Consider the following 22,273-nt stretch of genomic DNA (forward strand, 5'->3'; position numbering starts at 1 on the left):
CCCAGGATCATCTGCTTGCTGGAAATGGGTACCAGTTGTAGGAAAGTTGGCAGGCAGCCAGCAGCTTCACTCTCTCCCAGCTGAAACCAGGCACGGAGCTCCACGAGGACAGAAAGACACCGGTCCCAGCTGGTCGCAGTCTCCACACTACTCCCATCTCTGCCGAATCCTGTAGCCCTACAACTCCACATGGACCACAAGATCTCCAGAACAACTCCAGCACCGCACACTCCACCAGGTTTCCTATCCTGGGATCATCTGCTTGCTGGAAATGGGTACAAGTTGTAGGAAAGTTGGCAGGCAGCCAGCAGCTTCACTCTCTCCCAGCTGAATCCAGGCACGGAGCTCCATGAGGACAGAAAGACACCGGTCCCAGCTGATCGCAGTCTCCACACTACTCCCAGCTCTGACGAATCCTGTAGCTACGCAATGGTGAGTGAACCAAAGGGAGAATTAACAATTAAACGGGGAAAAAACTAAAAAACTCAGGAGCCTCATGCCAGAGCAGCCATCTCTCGGCGCTCTCCTCCTCCACCAAACAGTTATACAAGTTTAAGATTAAATAATCTTTAAAAGGCCTAAAGTTAAAGGTGGCACATTCCTTTGTATTTTAGGCAAAAAAGGTCATTTTTTTACATTTTAAAAATTACAAAAAGGAAAATGGGCCCATGCAAAAGTTTTGGCACCCTCGTAGATTTTTTTTTTTTTTTTGTGCTTAGATATCTTTGACCCAGTTTCAGACCTTAAATAGCCTGCTTGGTTATGGCTTGTTCACTACCATTGTTAGGAAAGGTCAGGTGATGCAAATTTCCCAGCTTTATAAAATCCAGCCTCCTCTAACCTTGTGCCAAAAAACACCAGCCAGGGGTTCTTCTAAGTAGCTGCCTAGCACTCAGAAAATGAAAATGGTGGAGGATGATAAAGCAGGAAAATGCTATAAAAAGATAGCAAAACGTTTTCTAGTCGCCCTTTCCTCAGTTCGAAATGTAATTAAGAAATGGTAGTTAACATGAACAGTGGGACTCTAAATAAGATCTGGAAAACCAATCATAATTTCAGTAAGAGCTGCTCGTAGGATTGCTAAAGATGCAAATCAAATCCCCCGCTTCACTGTAAAAGACCCTCAGAAAGATTTAGCAGACACTGATGTTGTGGTACATTGTTTTACTGTTCAGAGACTCCTGCACAAATATGGTCTCTGTGAAAGAGTCATCAGAAGAAAACCTTTACTGTGTCCCCACCATAAAATTCAGTGTCAGAAGTCTGCAAAAGAACATCTAAACAAGCTAATGCATTTTGGAAACAAGTCCTGTGGACTGATGACATTAAGATAGAACTCTTTGACCACAATGATCAAAGGTATGTGAGGAGAAAAAAGGGCACAGAATTTCATGAAAAGAACATGCAACCAACCATTAAGCATTGCAGCACATTTCACGGGTAGAGGGAAGAATGGATTAAATGAAATTTCAACAAATTCATGACGCAAACATAACACCATCTGTAAAAAAGCTGAAGGTGAAAAGATGATGACTTCTACAAATGTATAAATATCATAAACACAAGTCAAAATCCACAATAGACAACCTCAAAAGGCGCAAGCCTAAGGTTTTACAATGGCCCTCACAGTCCCCTGATCTGAACATCATTGAAAACCTGTGACTTGAAATCAAAATACAAGAGACTGCAAGATGACCCAGGAATCTCACAGAACTGGAATAATTTTCAAAGGAAAAATGAATGAAAATCCCTCATATAAAAACTGAAAGAATCTTGTCTGGCTACAAAAAGAGTTTACAAGCTGTGATACTTTGAAAAAGGGGTGCTACTAACCATGCAGGGTGCCCAAACTTATGTGTTGGTATATTTTCCTTTTTGTAATTTAGAAAGTGTTAAAAAAGACTTTATATATAGGAAAAGTGTCATCTTTAACTTTAGACCTTTTAGAGATGATTTTATATTCAACTTGCTTAACTGTTTACAATAAAAGTAGTTTTGACCAGGGGTGCCCAAAGTTTTACAAGCCACTATATATATACCAGGATGGAGACGGGCCCAGTCCAAATCTTGCACCGGGATCCATCGGACTCCAGTTACGCCACTACACATATTTGTTATTTCATTTTTCATTTCAGACAAAACTATAAAAGAAACTTACATTTTCTCCGTAGGTACTTTGATGCACTTTATAATGGAAACTTGGTTCTGAGATATTCCGACATGACATTTGTGTTAGAGCTTTGTTTGTGTAGTACTGAACAAATCGAGTTCTCCTCACAAGCAAGTGCAAAACAAAGCACATTAATTCCAGAGAGATGGAGATGAGAAAAAAGATAATAGTGCTTTCTTTTTCATTTGGTAGAAGAAGTTTGGTGAATATACGGCTAAGAGAGATAATGACTCCAGCAGTACCTAGAAATGAAATTAAAAGGGTTTTATCTTTTAATAAATTAATTAGCACCCTTGGACATATAAACCTAGACTAAATGGTGGTTCCAACTATCCATTTAATGTCTTGGGATTGCGGAGCAAGTGGCATTGCAATGGTTGTAATAAAGTTTGACATTGTTGATTATAAAGCTGATCTGTCGTTTCAGATGACTTTTTAGCATAAGCTGAAGTATGCTGTACATGAGAAATATAACAATTTCTGTTAATTGTAAAGTTAGGTCCTGAAATGTTTGGCTTTTATCCAAAGTCATATTGCACGGCTCGTTGAAGGGTCGTTTTTAACTTTTTAGGATTGCTGCATTCAGTAGGTGGCACTAGAGATCAAGCCCTCTTCCTCTCTGAAAAGACAATTTGAATATTTAATTTCCCAGAGGAGCAAGTATGGCTTTTAAGTCTCCTCACTCTGATAAGCCAGGTTTGAGATGTCACTTTCCGCAAGACAATTTGAACATGCTTACGACAAAACTTAAAATGGAACCTGTCACCAGGAAAAGCGCCATTAACCTGCATATATGAGGTTAATATGCAGGTTTATAGCATTATTAATGTGCCCGGTGCGCCAGCACTAAGCCAAACTCTGCGGGGAGAAATTTAACTTTATTCCTTCCAGCAGTATTTCGGTTTCAGTCACCTGTCTGAGTATACTGAGTGGGGCCGGACCGGGCCCCAGGCCCAGACTGAGACTGGCTCAGTACCGGAGTCAGTACCACAGTCACCGCCTCCATGATTGAAATCGGAATGCTGCCGGGGGGAATAAAGAGGTGCATATACTCATCTTGTATCTTTATTATATAGCTGTCCAGTGAAGATATCTAAGGTCTTGGATACTGAATGGAGACAGGCTTAATGCTGAAGCACATTTAGGGCACTACCTTACCATTAAAGCATTCTGGGTCTTATTGGAGGGTCCATAAAAATAAATGATTGCCTATTCACAGGATAGCACCGCAGATATGGAAAGCGTGTAAATATTTGGAGAAGGTCTGTGATGTGAGGGGGGGCTGAATTACGGAATAAGGCTGGTTTCACATTAGCGCTTTTGTGCGCAGCGCATCGTGCGCACCCGTGCGCATGCGCACTGCGCACCTATACTTAACATGACGTGCGCATGGTCTTGCGCATACTTGCGTTTTCGTGCACATGCGTTTTTTTGTCTTTTGCGCCAGGCGCGCCAGACGCAACATGTTGCATTTTTGGTTCCGCCCTGTCTCGTCAAAAAAACGCATGCGCACGCTTGCGCACGGAATGCGCAAAAACACCACATTGGAGCCTATGGGAACGCATGCGTGCGCATGGTCTTGCGCACGCTTGCGTTTTTTTGCGCATGCGTTTTTGAGTTAAACAAGTCTAGAATGTTCTCTAGACAATGGAAAAAACGTCACACTTAAAAACGCATGCGCATAAAAAACGCCAACGCATGCAAAAAACGCATGTAAAACGCAAACAACGCTGCGTTTTTTTTACACATCAGCGTGCGCATGACGTTAAAAAAACGCGCGTTTGTTTTGCGTTTTTCTTTGCGTTTTTTATGCGCCCGATGCGCTGCGCAAAAAAACGCTAATGTGAAACTAGCCTAACTGAATTATCAGATTTGTTTTCACTAATGGGAATAGAGTTTAGGATATAGCATGTAGTTATTATCATTAATCACATTTTTTCAAATGATACGCTTCCGCTCTTTGATCAACTGAAGTCTCAATTTGGCATCTCATGTTTGACTTTGATAGGTATTTACAGTTTTGACCTATAATCACAAGTCTGCTCCCTCATCCCAGAGTATCATCATACCATGTGATAGGGGTAAATAAAGGAAACCTGTTCTGTCCTATTTGTGTATTAAACTGCCCCAATGTGCATCACTGACATGAAAGAAAAGCTCTCAGTAGATATGTGTACAAACATTTGATATCATTAGTAGATTGCATCACATACCTTTAGTTTCAGGCATAGGGGTGGCGCTTTTTACCTCGTCAGTCAGTCGTGGTCCTGTTTAAAATTATTCACGCCCACCTCTTTGTGATAGATTACCGTGACGGACCGGACGTCCCTGCTACGGCCTATGAAATACCATGCTTGCGCACTGCCCGTCAGCCCCTCGGGTATGCACACTGAATCTGGGTGCACGTCCCCTGCTTTTTTTTTTTATTTAAATCAGATCTTTTTTATTAAGAGAATTACACAATAACATTTTTATAAAAAGAGATCAGTAGAACAAAGAGATTTTCAGTATTACATGGTATATATATTATTGCTGTACATAAAACACATTAACATTTTCATCTTCCAAGGATTCGATTTTTTTTTCCCATTCAAACTGGTACAAACCTCCAACCCCGTAACCTCCGATAACACTACAGAAAAATCTATAATCATACTATTTTTTTTTTTTGTGATTTACATACGTTAGAATATCTGCCATTCAGTTATAATAATTACCTTGCATGGGTAACGACCATTCCTATATCATTTAACCTGGAAGATCATACCACAAGTGTCCCTGACGCCAGAAATTGCTATATATCTTTCAGGAGTATTCCAGATTACAGGCCTGGAACATTCAACTAAGGTCCCAAAATTTCTTGATTGCTTTTCTCTTTCTATGTACCCCTTTTTCCAACTAAATAATATTGTTTAGCTTTTTTATTAACTCATTAACTGTCGGTGGTTGAGCAATAAGTTTAAGTGATTGATACAAGTTTTGCAAAAGACCTGTAGTCATCAAAATTGACCAAATCTCCCAGATATCCCAATATACATAATTTGGATTAGCGCGCCAAATATCCTTTTTATTAACCCCTTCCCGACATTTGCAGTATAAATACATCATGGTGGGGAAAGACTTTGACATGACTTATATATACTGCATCTGTCAATCATACGATCACCGTGACTAAGTGTACAGTGATCACATGATTTTCCCTTCAGCTTCTCAGAGCACGGAACATGGCGCCTTTGTCCCAGGGGTGGCAAGGTCACACCCTGAAACTTTGATCGCTGTGAATGGCTGTTCAATTCTGAATATCCAATCGCAGCGTTTCTCAGTGTTTCAGGCAATCAGAGTGCTGTAAGAACTCCAATCATAGGCTGGAGCCTAGCAACACTGGCGTCACAAGGGTCAGCTCTGATTGGTGCGATGGACGATGACATTATTTGCACCAATCAGAGCGCACAGACGCGGTGTGACCTCACAGTGACAGCCCTATACTTAGCAGCGTTAAACTGAGTCAGATATGTATGCCTAAGCTGTAGGTATTGAAAGTTTGTTAAAGCTTTTTAAGTGTTCCATTTTCTATTAGCTGATCTAAAGTCTGAATTCCCCTTGATTCCAAAACCTCCAAAACCGTCAATTTGTTGAACTCCACCAGTCACTGATTTTGCCATAATGGGATAAAATTAGAGTATTCTTTTATCCCCAACAGTCTGTTCTCCCTGTCCCACACCTTGTACGTCATTGCTGAAGTCGGTCTCTATCTGTGTGCTTAGTGACCACCTCCAGTAGGTATATGGGCGACAGCAATTTTTTGTTTTGAAGGAAAAACTACCATTCTTGTCCATACTCTGTTTTTTTTCTCAGCCATAAAAACGTCCTTTTGAAGTGACGTCAGTTTTATTCTTCCATTTCGCTTGCACCATATCAGTTCTCTGAACAATGACTGTACCTTTCAGAATAGGGGAGTGGGGATCTAACATGGGGAATTGTGAAGAAAATACAACAATTGTGGCATCAAAATAATATTAACCCCTTCACCCCCAAGGGTGGTTTGCACGTTCATGACCGGGCCAATTTTTACAATTCTGACCACTGTCCCTTTATGAGGTTATAACTCTGGAACGCTTCAACGGATCTAGGCGATTCTGAGATTGTTTTCTCGTGACATATTGTACTTCACTTTAGTGGTAAAATTTTTTCGCTATAACTTGCGTTTATTTATGAAAAAAACAGAAATATGGCAAAAATTTTGAAAATTTTGCAATTTTCAAACTTTGAATTTGTATGCCCTTAAAACAGAGAAATATGTGACACAAAATAGTTACTAAATAACATTTCCCACATGTCTACTTTACATCAGCACAATTTGGGAAACAACATTTTTTTTGTTAGGAAGTTATAAGGGTTAAAATTTGACAAGCGATTTCTAATTTTTACAACAAAACTTACAAAACCATTTTTTTTAGGGACCACCTCACATTTGAAGTCACTTTGAGGGGTCTATATGGCAGAAAATACCCAAAAGTGACACCATTCTAAAAACTGCACCCCTGAAGCTACTCAAAACTACATTCAAGAAGATTATTAACCCTTCATGTGCTTCACAGGAGCAGAAGCAACGTGGAAGGAAAAAATGAACATTTAACTTTTTAGTCACAAAAATAATATTTTAGCAACAATTTTTTTATTTTCCCAAGGGTAACAGGAGAAATTGGACCCCAAAAGTTGTTGTCAAATTTGTCCTGAGTACGCTGATACCCAATATATGGGGGGGAAACCACTGTTTGGGCACAAGGCAGGGCTCAGAAGGGAAGGAGCCCCGTTTGACTTTTTCAACCTAAAATTGGCTGGAATTGAGATTGGACGCCATGTCACGTTTGACGAGCGTCTGATGTGCCTAAACAGTGGAAACCCCCACAAGTGACCCCATTTTGGAAACTAGACCCCCTAAGGAACTTATCTAGATGTGTGGTGACCACTTTGAACCCCCAAGGGCTTCACAGAAGTTTATAACACCCGGGCGTGAAAATAAAAAATCATATTTTTTCCACAAACATGATCATTTAGTCCCCAATATTTTGTTTTCCCAAGGGTAACAGGAGAAATTGGACCACAAAGGTTCTTGTCAAATTTGTCCTGAGTACGCTGATACCCAATATGTGGGGGGGAACCACTGTTTGGGCACATGGCAGGGCTCAGAAGGGAAGGAGCCCCGTTTGACTTTTTCAACCTAAAATTGGCTGGAATTGAGATCGGACGCCATGTCGCGTTTGACGAGCGTCTGATGTGCCTAAACAGTGGAAACCCCCCACAAGTGACCCCATTTTGGAAACTAGACCCCCTAAGGAACTTATCTAGATGTGTGGTGAGCACTTTGAACCCCCAAGGGCTTCACAGAAGTTTATAACACCCGGGTGTGAAAATAAAAAATCATATTTTTTCCACAAACATGATCATTTAGTCCCCAATATTTTGTTTTCCCAAGGTTAACAGGAGAAATTGGACTCCAAAGGTTGTTGTCAAATTTGTCCTGAGTACGCTGATACCCAATATGTGGGGGGGAACCACTGTTTAGGCACATGGCAGGGCTCAGAAGGGAAGGAGCCCCGTTTGACTTTTTCAACCTAAAATTGGCTGGAATTGAGATCGGACGCCATGTCACGTTTGACGAGCGTCTGATGTGCCTAAACAGTGGAAACCCCCCACAAGTGACCACATTTTGGAAACTAGACCCCCTAAGGAACTTATCTAGATGTGTGGTGACCACTTTGAACCCCCAAGGGCTTCACAGAAGTTTATAACACCCGGGCGTGAAAATAAAAAATCATATTTTTTCCACAAACATGATCATTTAGTCCCCAATATTTTGTTTTCCCAAGGGTAACAGGAGAAATTGGACCCCAAAAGTTGTTGTTCAATTTGTCCTGAGTACCCTGATACCCCACATGTGGGAGAAAACTACTGTTTGGGCACACGTCAGGGCTCGAAAGGGAAGTAATGACGTTTTGGAAAGCAGACTTTGATGGAATGGTCTGCGGGCGTCATGTTCCATTTGCAGAGCCCTTGATGTTCCTAAACAGTAGAAACCCCCAATAAGTGACCCAATTTTGGAAACTAGACCCCCTAAGGAACTTATCTAGATGTGTGGTGAGCACTTTGAACCCCCAAGTGTTTCACTAAAGATTATAATGCCCAGGCGTGAAAATATAAAATCCTGTTTTGTTCCCACATAAATGATCATTTAGTCCCCAATTTTTAATTTTCCCAAGAGTAACAGGAGAAATTGGACCCCAAAAGTTGTTGTACAATTTGTCCTGAGTACCCTGATACCCCACATGTGGGAGAAAACTACTGTTTGGGCACACGTCAGGGCTCGAAAGGGAAGTAATGACGTTTTGGAAAGCAGACTTTGATGGAATGGTCTGCGGGCGTCATGTTCCATTTGCAGAGCCCTTGATGTTCCTAAACAGTAGAAACCCCCAATAAGTGACCCCATTTTGGAAACTAGACCCCCTAAGGAACTTATCTAGATGTGTGGTGAGCACTTTGAACCCCCAAGTGTTTCACTAAAGATTATAATGCCCAGGCGTGAAAATATAAAATCCTGTTTTGTTCCCACATAAATGATCATTTAGTCCCCAATTTTTAATTTTCCCAAGAGTAACAGGAGAAATTGGACCCCAAAAGTTGTTGTACAATTTGTCCTGAGTACCCTGATACCCCACATGTGGGAGAAAACTACTGTTTGGGCACACGTCAGAGCTCGAAAGGGAAGTAATGACGTTTTGGAAAGCAGACTTTGATGGAATGGTCTGCGGGCGTCATGTTCCATTTGCAGAGCCCTTGATGTTCCTAAACAGTAGAAACCCCCAATAAGTGACCCCATTTTGGAAACTAGACCCCCTAAGGAACTTATCTAGATGTGTGGTGAGCACTTTGAACCCCCAAGTGTTTCACTAAAGATTGTAATGCCCAGACGTGAAAATATAAAATCCTGTTTTGTTCCCTCATAAATGATCATTTAGTCCCCAATTTTTAATTTTCCCAAGAGTAACAGGAGAAATTGGACCCCAAAAGTTGTTGTCCAATTTGTCCTGAGTACCCTGATACCCCACATGTGGGAGAAAACTATTGTTTGGGAACACGTCAGGGCTCGAAAGGGAAGTAATGACTTTTGGAAAGCAGACTTTGATGGAATGGTCTGCGGGCGTCATGTTCCATTTGCAGAGCCCTTGATGTTCCTAAACAGTAGAAACCCCCCATAAGTGACCCCATTTTGGAAACTAGACCCCCTAAGGAACTTATCTAGATGTGTGGTGAGCACTTTGAACCCCCAAGTGTTTCACTAAAGATTATAATGCCCAGGCGTGAAAATATAAAATCCTGTTTTGTTCCCACATAAATGATCATTTAGTCCCCAATTTTTAATTTTCCCAAGAGTAACAGGAGAAATTGGACCCCAAAAGTCGTTGTCCAATTTGTCCTGGGTACTCTAGTACCCCACATGTGGGAAAAAACTGTTTAGGCACACGTTGGGGCTCGAAAGGGAAGTAGTGTTGTTTTGGAATGCAGACTTTGATGGTCAGCTGGCGTCATGTTCCATTTGCAGAGTCCCTGATGTGCCTAAACAGGAAAAAAACCCACATATGACATCATTTTGGATACTAGACCCCCAATGAACAAATCTAGATGTGCCCCCAACTAATCTAATGTAAATTAGTAGTGCATGGAGGTGTGGTACAATTTGAAGCAATCCTTCATGCACAGGCCAGGTTTTTTGGGGCAGGTGTCGCACTGGTAAGTGGTGTCCCTGCGTATTCCTTTTTTGTAAGGCTGGTTTCACATTAGCGCTTTTTAAGCGCACGCACGGCCGGGGGTAGCTCCGCCCCCGAACCGGCTCTCTGCCCGGCGTGCCCGCCCCTTGCTTGTAGCGCCGCCTCCTAGCGCACAGCGGCGCCTGCGATCGGCGCACCCTATCTTTAGCATAGGGTGCGCAGATCGTGCGCAGGCCGTGCGCTAGTTGCGCTTTGACCTGCGCTGCGCACTTTTGACGGTGCGCCGTGCGCGCCAAAATCCGAAAAGTTTGATTTTGGCGCGCACGGCGCACCGTCAAAAGTGCGCAGCGCAGGTCAAAGCGCAACTAGCGCACGGCCTGCGCACGATCTGCGCACCCTATGCTAAAGATAGGGTGCGCCGATCGCAGGCGCCGCTGTCCGCTAGGAGGCGGCGCTACAAGCAAGGGGCGGGCACGCCGTACAGAGAGCCGGTTCAGGGGCGGAGCTACCCCCGGCCGTGCGTGCGCTTAAAAAGCGCTAATGTGAAACCAGCCTAACACACTCGACACCTTTTTTGCGGCTTACCTTTTCTTGGGGTTGGCGGGACCACCCCCGGAAAATGCTGACCTGGGACAATACGAGCACCTTCAGTTCCTGAAGTACTGGGGCCCGCTCCTTCCTGAGCGCCAAACATCATGGCCTTAACCACTACCTCCTGGAAATGAAGGTACGCCGTATCGCTGGGGCATGCACATTGTGACAGCAGGAATGCGTTGAGCATTGCCATTTGGACGATGTGCACGGCCAGCTTTTTGTACCACACCTTGGCCTTCCTCAATGCATTGTACGGTTGGAGGAGTTGATCGGAGAGATCAACTCCCCCCATTTTTTTGTTGTACCCCACTACACATGTCGGTTTGAGGACCTGTGTAGAGGTACCCCGTACAGTGCAGAGGGTACTGCCATCACCGTGTATGGTGGTCAAGAGATGGACATCTCTCTTGTCCTTGTACTTGACCACCAGCAGGTGGTCGCTACATTGGGCTCTGCTCTCACCTTTTCGGAGCATCTGCCCAAGTAGCGTCTTCGGGAGGCCTCTCTGATTTTTGCGGACAGTACCGCAGGCTGCGGTACGTCGCTCAGAGAGGGATTTGTAGAGTGGGATGCTGGTATAAAAGTTATCAGTGTAGAGGTGATAACCTTTATCCAGCAGTGGGTGCACCAAATCCCACACAATTTTCCCACTCACTCCCAGGAAAGGAGGACACTCAGGGGGTTCAATCTGGGTGTCCTTCCCTTCGTAAACTCTAAACTTGTGGGTGTACCCTGAGGTACTCTCACACAACTTATAGAGTTTGATTCCGTACCTGGCCCTCTTACTGGGCAGGTATTGACGGATCACAGCCTTCCCTTGAAGTGAACCAAGGACTCATCCACGCAGATGTCCCTTTGGGGCACATACACTTCAGCAAACTTTTTGTTGAAGTGTTCGATGACCGGCCGAACTTTGAACAGACGGTCAAAGTTGGGGTCATCTTGTGCGGGACACGCTGCATTATCAGTATAATGCAGAAACTTGTGGATGGCCTCAAAACGCGTCCGGGCCATGACCATACGGAACACTGGAGTGTTGTATAAAATATCAACACTCCAATATTGCCGAATTTCCGGCTTCTTCAGTATCCCCATATGGAGGACCAGGCCCCAACACTGCGTCATTTCAACTGCGTCTACAGGAGACCAGTTTGAAAATGTTGAACGCGGGTTTTGCTCCAAAAATTGACGAGCGTACAAATTAGTTTGCTCCACCATGAGGTTAACAAAATCCTCAGAGAAAAAGAGTTTGAAAAAGTCAATTTCTGTGAGGCCGGTGGTGTCAAACTTGATTCCTGATTCTGCCACAAAATCAGGAATCAGTGACTCGTAATTTTCGGGGGGCGAGGTCCATACGGGGAGCACTGGGTCAGCTGCGGGCATGGTGGGCGCTGCCTCATCTTCTGTCCTGGAGCGTCTGCGTGGCGGTTCCGCAGGACCCGAGGAGGAAGATGAGGAGGGGGAAGAGGAAGAAGAAGAGGATGAAGAATCCGAAAATTAAAGAAAAGTCGGATCGTCGTCCAAATCGCTATCAGTTTCGGAGGCAAGTAAAGCATATGCCTCCTCCACTGAATAGCGCTGTTGGGATGAATTTGATGACATTTTTGTGTAAATATGGTGCTTGGGTGTACACTTTATTGAAAACTGTATGTGTACGTGAGGGGGGGGAGTGATTGGTGTAAACTTTCTGTAAAGAAAAAGCTGTGGAAAAAAGTCTAAAACAGCAGGCCCTAGCTGATAAGTGTCACTTATCAAAACTAGGCTGCTGGATGTGCGCACGGGGTGGCGCAAGGGGGGGTGGAAAAAAAAAAAAAGGAAAACGGCAAACTCTGATAAGTGAACTGTGTCACTTATCCAAGTTTCGCAGCTGCGGGATGTGTGTACGGAGGGGCTAAGGAAAAAAAGCGAGCTCAAGTGTTGATCGGTGAACTGCGTCACCAATCAACGCTCGGCGGCTGCGCACGGAGGTGGCGCAAAAGTGGGGTGGAGGGGGGTAAAAATAGAGGGAAGGGGGATGGGGGGATTGGGGTGGATGAAGAGAGATTGGGCAGGGATCAACAGTTAGGGTTGTAGTTAGGTGGCACAAAGGGGGGTGAAAAAAATGAAAAGCGGCAGGCACAAGCTTGGATAAGTGACGTGTGTCACTTATCCAACTTTTGCGGCTGCGGGATGTGTGTACGGAAGTGGCGCAAAGGGGGCTAAGGAAAAAAAAGCGAGCTCAAGTGTTGATCGGTGAACTGCGTCACCAATCAACGCTCGGCAGCTGTGCACGGAGGTGGCGCAAAAGTGGGGTGGAGGGGGGTAAAAATAGGGGGAAGGGGGATGGGGGGATTGGGGTGGATGAAGATAGATTGGGCAGGGATCAACAGTTAGGGTTGTAGTTAGGTGGCACAAAGGGGGGTGAAAAAAATGAAAAACGGCAGGCACAAGCTTGGATAAGTGACGTGTGTCACTTATCCAACTTTTGCGGCTGCGGAATGTGTGAACGGAAGTGGCGCAAAGGGGGCTAAGGAAAAAAAAGCGAGCGCGAGTGTTGATCGGTGAACTGCGTCACCGATCAACGCTCGCAGGCTGCGCACGGAGGTGGCGCAAAAGTGGGGTGGAGGGGGGTAAAAGGGGGGTGAAGGGGGGTAAGAGGGGGGGTGGAGGGGGATGGGGGGATGAAGATAGATTGGGGGGGTGAAGATAGATTGGGCAGGGGATCAGGGATCAATTAACACTTACAATTGTAGTTTTCTTTCTTCTTCTTCTTCTTTCTTCTGCAGGGATTGTGATGCTACAAGCTGTGGCACCACAATACCCAGCACAGGAGCTCTTGCTGCGTCCGACCTCTCTGCAGGAATCCTCAGCTAGAGTGAGGACCCCTGCAGATAGGTCAGACAGGTCAGAGGCAGGTCAGGGGGCAGGTCACAGAGCGGTCACATCGCTGCTGTGACCTGTCATTGGTGGGATCGAATGATTACATCGACCCCACCAATCCCTGATCTGCCTGGTGACCATGGCAACTGCCTAGAATCGGAGCTCACAGCTCCGATTACTAGGCAGGTCATGCCCAGGTCACCAGCAGGGCACAGAGCGGTCACATGGTGACCGCAGCTGTGCCCTGTGGTTGGCGCGATCGCCGATCTAATCGATCGCGCCAGCCAACTCCTGCAGGCCCTGCTGGGCCTGCATCAGGCTCCAGCACGATCGGTGCTAATATAGCACCGATCCTGGCTGGTACTGGCAGGGCACAGCGGCGATATAGCGCCGCTGTGCACTGCGATTGGCGCGATCGATCAGATCGGCGATCGCGCCAATCCGGGTGCAACGCCAGGCACCGGCTCTAGGATCGAGTACATCGGTACTCGATCCCCGCCTAGGACATCATTGTTTCAGCCAAGCTGATTGGCTGAAACAATGAGAAACGCTGCGATTGGCTGTTCAGAATTGAACAGCCAATCACAGCGCTCTGGATGCCGGGGGGGCGGGATCACAGCCCGGGATGCCGACGCCATCTTTTCTAAGGTGAGATGGCGTCGGAATTTTAATGCGATCACCGCGACTTTAGTCGCGGTATCGCATTAAAGGGCCCGACGTACTATCCCGTCCACGGTCATACGGGCCCGGGTACCGTGGACGGGATAGTACGCCGGATGTCAGGAAGGGGTTAATGAGATTCCCCCTACCTAATACAGACAGAGGCAATAAGCAATATGCATTTATTTTGGATCTAAATCTATCTAGTAAAGGGTTTATGTTTAACGCTATATAGTCTTTAACCCCTTCACCCCCAAGGGTGGTTTGCACGTTCATGACCGGGCCAATTTTTACAATTCTGACCACTGTACCTTTATGAGGTCATAACTCTGGAACGCTTCCATGGATCCCGGTGATTCTCATATTGTTTTCTCGTGACATATTGTACTTCATGCTAGTGGTAAAATTTCATTCAAATAACTTGCGTTTATTTGTGAGAAAAATGGAAATTTGGCGAAAATGTTGAAAAATTTGCAGTTTTCCAACTTTGAATTTTTATGCCCTTAAATCACAGAGATACGGCACACAAAAAACTTGATAACTAACATTTTCCACATGTTTACTTTACATCAGCACAATTTTGGAACCAAAATTTTTTTTTGTTAGGAAGTTATAAGGGTTAAAAGTTGACCAGCGATTTCTCATTTTTACAACACTTTTATTTTTAGGACCACATCACATTTGAAGCCACTTTGAGGGGTCTATATGATAGAAAATAACCAAAAGTGACACCATTCTAAAAACTGCACCCCTTAAGGTGCTCAAAACCACATTCAAGAAGTTTATTAACCCTTTAGGTGCGTCACAGGAATTTTTTTGAATATTTAAAAAAAAAATGAACATCTAACTTTTTTTCACAAAAAAAATACTTCAGGTTCAATTTTTTTTATTTTACCAAGGGTAACAGGAGAAATTGGACTGCAAAAGTTATTGTGCAATTTGTCCTGAGTACGCTGATACCTGATATGTGGGGGGGAACGACTGTTTCGGCGCATGGCAGAGCTCAGAATGGAAGGAGCGCCGTTTGACTTTTTCAATGCAAAATTGGCTGGAATTCAGATCGGACGCCATGTCACGTTTGGAGAGTCCCTGATGTACCTAAACAGTGGAAACCCCCTACAAGTGACCCCATTTTGGAAACTAGACCCCCCAAGGAACTTATCTAGATATGTGGTAAGAACTTTGAACCCACAAGGGCTTTACAGAAGTTTATAACGTACAGCGGTACAATTAAAAAATCATATTTTTTCCACAAAAATGATCTTTTCACCCCAATTTTTATTTTCCCAAGGGTAACAGGACCCTAAAAGTTATTGTGCAATTTGTCCTGAGTACGCTGATACCCCACATGTGGGGGTAAACCACTATTTGGGCGCATGGCAGAGCTCGGAAGGGAAGCAGCGCCATTTGACTTTTTGGCTGGAATTGAGATCGGACACCATGTCACGATTGGAAAACCCCTGATGTACCAAAACAGTGGAAACCCCCCACAAATGACACCATTTTGGAAATTAGACCCCCTAAGGAACTTATCTAGATGTGTGGTGAGAACTTTGAACCCCCAAGGGCTTCACAGAAGTTTATAACATAAAGCCGTACAATTAAAAAATCATATTTTTTCCACAAAAATGATCTTTTCACCCTCAATTCTTATTTTTCCAAGGGTAACAGGACCCTAAAAGTTATTGTGCAATTTGTCCTGAGTACGCTGATACCCCACATGTGGGGGTAAACCACTATTTGGGCGCATGGCAGAGCTCGGAAGGGAAGCAGCGCCATTTGACGTTTTTGGCTGAAATTGAGATCGGACACTATGTCGCGATTGGAAAACCCCTGATGTACCTAAACAGTGGAAACCCCCCACAAATGACACCATTTTGTAAACTAGACCCCCCAAGGAACTTATCTAGATGTGTGGTGAGCACTTTGAACCCCCCAGTGCTTCACAGAAGTTTATAACACCCGGGCGTGAAAATAAAAAATTAGTATTTTTCCCACAAACATGATCTTTTAGTCACCATTTTTTTATTTTCCCAAGGGTACCAGGAGAAATTGGACCCCAAAAGTTGTTGTCCAATTTGTCCTGAGTATGCTGATACCCCATATGTGGGAGAAAACTACTGTATGGGCACACGTCGGGGCTCGGAAGGGAAGTAGTGACGTTTTGGAATGCAGACTTTGATGGAATGTTCTGCGGGTGTAATGTTGCCTTAGGAGAGCCCCTAATGTACCTAAACAGTGGAAACCCCCACAAATGACCCCATTTTGGAAACGAGAACCCCTAAGAAACTTATCTAGATGTGAGGTGAGCACTTTGAACCCCCAAGGGCTTCACAGAAGTTTATAATGCCCGGGCATGAAAATAAAAAAAATCGTATATTTTCCACAAACACGATCAATTAGTCCCTAATTTTTTCATTTTCCCAAGGGTAACAGGAGAAATTGGACCCCAAAAGTTGTTGTCCAATTTGTCATGAGTACGCTGACACCCCATATGTGGGAGAAAACTACTGTACGGACACACGTCGGGGCTCGGAAGGGAAGCAGTGACGTTTTGGAATGCAGACTTTGATGGAATGGTCTGCGGGTGTCATGTGCGTTTGGAGAGCCCCTGATGTACCTAAACTATTGAAACTCCCCACAAGTGACCCCATTTTGGACACTAGACCCCCCACGGAACTTATCTAGATGTGTGGTGAGCACTTTTAACCCCCAAGTGCTTAACAGAAGTTTATAACGCTCAGACGTGAAAATAAAAAAGTCATTTTTTTCCACAAAACTGATATTTTTGCCCCCAATTTTTTATTTTCCTAAGGGTAACAGGAGAAATTAGACCCCAAAAATTGTTTTGCAATTTGACCTGAGTAGGCTGATACCCTACATGTGGGGGTAAAACACTGTTTGGGCGCATGGCAGAGCTTGGAAGGGAAGGAGCACCATTTGACTTTTTCAACGCAGAATTGGCTGGAATTGAGATCAGACGCCATGTTGCATTTGGAGAGCCCCTGATGTACCCAAACAGTGGAAACCCCCAATTCTAACTCCAACCCAAACCCCAACACACCCTTAACCCTAATCTCAGCCCTAACCCTAACCCTAGCCCTAACCCTACCCTAACCCTAACCCTAGCCCTAACCCTAACCCTAATGGAAAAATGGAAATACATTTTTTTTATTTTATTATTTTTCCCTAACTAAGGGGGTGATAACGGGGGGTTTGATTTACTATTTATGGCGGTTTTTATATTTGGCAGCTGTCGCACGCTAAAAGACGCTTTTTATTGTAAAAATAGTTTTTGCATCACCACATATTGAGAGCTATAATTTTTCCGTATTTTGACCCACCGAGTCATGTGAGGTCTTATTTTTTGCGGGACGAGTTGACGTTTTTATTGGTTCCATTTTCGGGCACGTGACATTTTTTGATCGCTTTTTATTCCGATTTTTGGGACGCAGAATGAACAAAAACCAGCGTTTCATGAATTTCTTTTGGGGGGGTGCGTTTACACCGTTGCGCGTGCGGTAAAATTGATAAAGAGGTTTTATTCTTCGGGTCCGTACGATTACAGCGATACCTCATTTAGATCGTTTTTTTATGTTTTGTCGGTTTTATGCAATGAAAACTATTTTATATAAAAAATAATTATTTTTGCATCGCTTTATTCTGCGAGCTATAACTTTTTTTATTTTTTCGCTGATGATGCTGTGTGGTGGCTCGTTTTTTGCGGGACAAGATGACGTTTTCAGCGGTACCATGGATATTTATATGCGTCTTTTTGATCGCGCGTTATTACACTTTTTGTTTGGCGGTATGATAATAAATCATTATTTTTTGCTTCGTTTTTTATTTTTATTTTTTAAGGGGTTCGCTAAAGGGGTTAACTAATGGGACAGTTTTATAGGGCGGGTCGTTACGGACGCGGCGATACCTAATATGTGTACTTTTATTGTTTTGGGGTTTTTTTATTTCTAAAAAATGGATTTATTTGGGGGAATATTTTTTTTTTTCTAATTTATTTGGCGATTTTTTTTAAATTTATTTTAACATTTTTTTTTATTTTTTTTTTAACTTTATTAAATAGTCCCAGGTGGGACATCACTGTCCTGTGACAGATCGCTGATCTGTCACATGACAGATCAGCAATCTGTCACAGGCAGTGCAGAAGGCTTCCTCATGCCTGCACTTTGCAGGCACCGAGGAAGCCAGCTTCCTGCAGGCCCCCGAAGGCCCCCGTCGCCATCTTGGATTCGGGGGCCTGCAAGAAAGGAGACCCCGCAGCAGCGCTGCACATTGCGCTGCCGTGGGGGGCTCAGGGAAGAACGGAGGGAGCCCCCTCCCTGCCGATGCTTCCCTTTAACCCCCGGTACACCGCGATCATGTTTGATCGCGGTGTGCAAGGGGTTAACGTGTCGGGGGCGGTCCGTGACCGCCCCTGACACATTGTGCCGGGTGTCAGCTGTGATAATCAGCTCACACCCGGCCGCGATCAGCGGCGCTCACCACGTGGGCGCCGCTGATCGCGGTAGACGTACTATCCCGTCCATGGGCATAGGGGCCCGGGTCCCATGGACGGGATAGTACGTCTGATGTCAGGAAGGGGTTAATATTTGAACTGACTACCACATCGAGATATTTAAACTTTTATCCGAGCTAATGCAATTGATTCCATATGTGGGAGAGATACAGGGGTGGGACTATCGCGGTCGCAGGGGTGGGCCCGGAGTGTTTAGGGGCCCAATCGCGGAGCTGCAGCCGCTCATTGGCTGTGCAGCTCCTTGCTTTCAGTGGCTGCCAGGCTTCAATTGGCCTGACGCGATGGCTGCACACAGGACCTCTGATGAGGTCACAGGAGGGAGGAGTCAGGGGTCACATGATCAGGAGCCTCCATGTGTGTGCAGGACTCTGCTGTGCTGGTTGTCATGGTGCACTGCTGGATGCGGGTAAGTTTATGTGTGGGGTCAGGAGGGGTTTGCAGGGTGGATGTTTCAGAGCCGTGTGTGTATGAGGTGTACTGAGCGGAGCCGTGTGTGTACGAGGTGAGCGGAGCTGTGTGTACGAGGAGTGCAGAGCCGTGTGTGTACGAGGTGTACGGAGCGGAGTCGTGTGTGTACAAGGTGTACGGAGCGGAGCCGTGTGTGTACGAGGTGTACGGAGCGGAGCCGTGTGTGTACGAGGTGTACGGAGCGGAGCCGTGTGTGTACGAGGTGTACGGAGCGGAGCCGTGCGTGTACGAGGTGTACTGAGCGGAGCCGTGCATGTACGAGGTGTACTGAGCGGAGCCGTGCGTGTACGAGGTGTACTGAGCGGAGCCGTGTGTGTACGAGGTGAGCGGAGCCGTGTGTGTACGAGGTGAGCGGAGCCATGCGTGTACGGAGCGGAGATGTGCGTGTATTTTGGCATGGGGGGGCCCCATTTGAAAGTTCGCATCGGGGCCCATAACTTTGTAGTTACGCCACTGGAGAGATATATTACCAGTGGTAATAAAATGACTTATGCTAATAGATTTTTAGGCCTGATTTCTGACCAAACTCCTTTATATCTGTCATTATTGGGCCAAAAGACACCTCTATATCACCCACACACAGTAGCCTGTCATCGGCATACAGACTCACCTTTTCTATTATGTTATTGTGCTTAAAACCAATTAACCCCTTAGTGATGGGGCCAATTTTTTAAATTCTGACCAATGTTACTTTATGTGGTGATAACTCTGGAACACTTCAACAAATCCCATTGATTTTGAGACTGTTTTTTCGTGGCACATTATAATTTATGATAATGGTAAATTTAGGTTGATATGTTTTGTGTTTATTTATAAAAAATATCAATATCTTGTCAAAAACGTACAAAAAATTTCAATTTTCAAACTTATGTCTGCCTTACAGCAGCACCATTTGTAAAATGCTAATTTATTTTGTTAGCCAATTAGGAGGTTTAAAAATGTAGCAGCAATTACAAAATTTATTTTCTTGAGAGACCTATCCATGTTTGAAGTGACTTTGGGGGTCCTATGTATTGGAAAACCCCAAACGTAATACCATTTTAAAAACAGCACCCCCTGACATATTGAAAACTGCTGTCAGCTAGTTTATTAACCCTTCAGGTGATTTTCAGGAATTACTGCAAAGTGGTATAGCAGGAATGAAAAAGTGTTTGTTTACCAACTAAATGTCGCTAACTTCTGAACTGACCACTATATCCGGGAGACTCTAAGGCCGCGATTTGGCCATGAACTGCTATGGCAAACATCAGGACCACACAATCATAGTCTCAGTGTGTCAATTAGATTAAAGCAGAAGCCCCCACAATCTATTAACCATTTATTTGATGTAGTCACTTTTGACAGCAACAAATAATGGCTTAAACAGATATGGACGTGCCAACACTGATGGTTTGTGACACAGCAAGTTGTCAGTTCTACTGTACTGTTGACAGCTGCTGGATTGTCACCTGTATGAGGATGCTATTCTCTTATATCTCAGGTCAGTAAAAAGACGTATTGGCTGTCATTAAGGGGTTAAGTCCTTCAAATCTTTCAGTTTACATGCCAGCGGCTCAATTGCTAATGCAAACAGGAGAGGTGAGATCGGGCACCACTGTCATGTACCCCTGCCTTGACAATTGACCATTCTGAATCTAGCAGATGGTTATCCATAGATAATTTTGACCCAATTTATAAACTTATGACCAAATCCCATTTTGCTTAATACTGTCCATAAATACTTCCACTCGACGATGTTGAAAGCTTTTACAGCGTAAAGGGATATTACTGCTCTATATCTAGCATCCTTATTACTCATTTGTATAATAAGATATAACTGTCTAATGTTGATAGCTGTAAATCTGTTAGGCTTAAATCCTGTTTGGCCTTCATGGATCACTTCCGTTATCATTCCTCTACAAAGCCAGTGACTCTCACATATTTTCCCCCTCTGCCCAAAGCCGGGGGTTTTTTACACCAGACAGGGAATTCGGGAGAGAGCATCCGCATTGCTATGTAACTTCCCTGGCCTGTGTTCGACACGAAACGAGAAGTTCTGAAGAGCTAACAATCACATAGTCACTCTGGCGTTTTTACCCTTTTTCTCACTCAACCATCTCAGCAGGGCATGGTCTGACACCGATTTGAATCTACGGCGTAGAAGGTAGTACTTTAGTGTATCTATGGCCCACTTTATGACCAAGCACTCCTCGAAAATTGCATAATTCTTCTAGCAAGAAGTGAGTTTCAGGCTCAGATACAGGACGGGATGCTCTTCTCCATTTATTTCTTGTGATAGTACGGCTCCTAATCCAGCCTCTGAACCATCGGTCTGTAACACGAACTCCTTCTTAAAGTCTGATGCGACCAGGACCGGATGCCTACACAGAGCCCGCTTGAGTTCCTGAAATGCCCGCTCTGTGTCAGGAGCCCATTTTACCACAGTCGGCCTGGTTTCGCTGAGGAGGCCCGTTAACGGTGTGGCAATCGTGGCAAAATTCGGTAAACCTCCGGGAATAAACCACAATCCCGAGAAATGCCCTCACTTGCTTCTTGGACAGCGGCTGCTACCACTCCTGAATTGCCTCTATCTTATTCCATTGGGGCTGGATTACTCCACGGCCAACATGTAGCCCAAGTACCTGGCCTCCTCCTTTTCCATGGCAAATTTCTTCGGATTTCTTGTAAAACCCACTTTCCTCAAGGTATAGAGGGCCGCCTGTACTTTTGGGAGATGCAAACTCCAGTCATGGCTGAATATGACAATGTCATCCAAGTAAGCGTGGCATACTTCTTGTGTGGTGCCAAGATCCGATCCATCTCCCTCTGGAAGGTAGTGGGGGCCCCCTGCAGACCGAATGGCATCCTGGTGTAATGTAAACAGCCATCCGCATCGAGAAAATCATCTTCTCTTTGGCGCTCTGTGACATGGGAATCTGCCAGTATCCCTTCGTTAGGTCAAAGGTTGTGATATACCTCGCGGGCCCCAGTTGTTCAATAAGTTCATCCATGTGGGGCATCGGGTATGCGTCAACACTGGACGCCTCAATGAGCTTGCGGTAATCATTGCAAAACCGTCACTCGCCACTGGGCTTCGCTACGAGGACGATGGGACTTTTTGATTCTTCTATTATCCTGAGGTCCAGCATCCTCTTCACCTCTTGTAAGATTATCTGCCAGCGTGCTTCAGGGATTCTGTAGGGTTTTAGGTTCACCTGCACCTGTGGCTCCGTTAGTATGTCG

The 22,273-nt window shown here is 44.7% G+C and overlaps 1 protein-coding gene across 1 annotated transcript in view; it reads right to left on the minus strand.

Moving 5' to 3' along the window:
• The window catches only part of SLC29A4 (solute carrier family 29 member 4), a 236,119-nt gene that overhangs the window by 60,945 nt on the left and 152,901 nt on the right, over positions 1–22,273 (minus strand). The window contains exon 7 of the mRNA XM_073558133.1: positions 2,159–2,412. Within this exon, the coding sequence (XP_073414234.1) occupies positions 2,159–2,412 (254 nt within the window). The remainder of the gene's footprint in view (positions 1–2,158; positions 2,413–22,273) is intronic.

This window comes from Dendrobates tinctorius, unplaced genomic scaffold, assembly GCF_039654945.1.
Source record: "Dendrobates tinctorius isolate UK_male_01 unplaced genomic scaffold, ASM3965494v1 ptg000254l, whole genome shotgun sequence".
NCBI classification, from domain to species: Eukaryota; Metazoa; Chordata; class Amphibia; order Anura; family Dendrobatidae; genus Dendrobates; species Dendrobates tinctorius.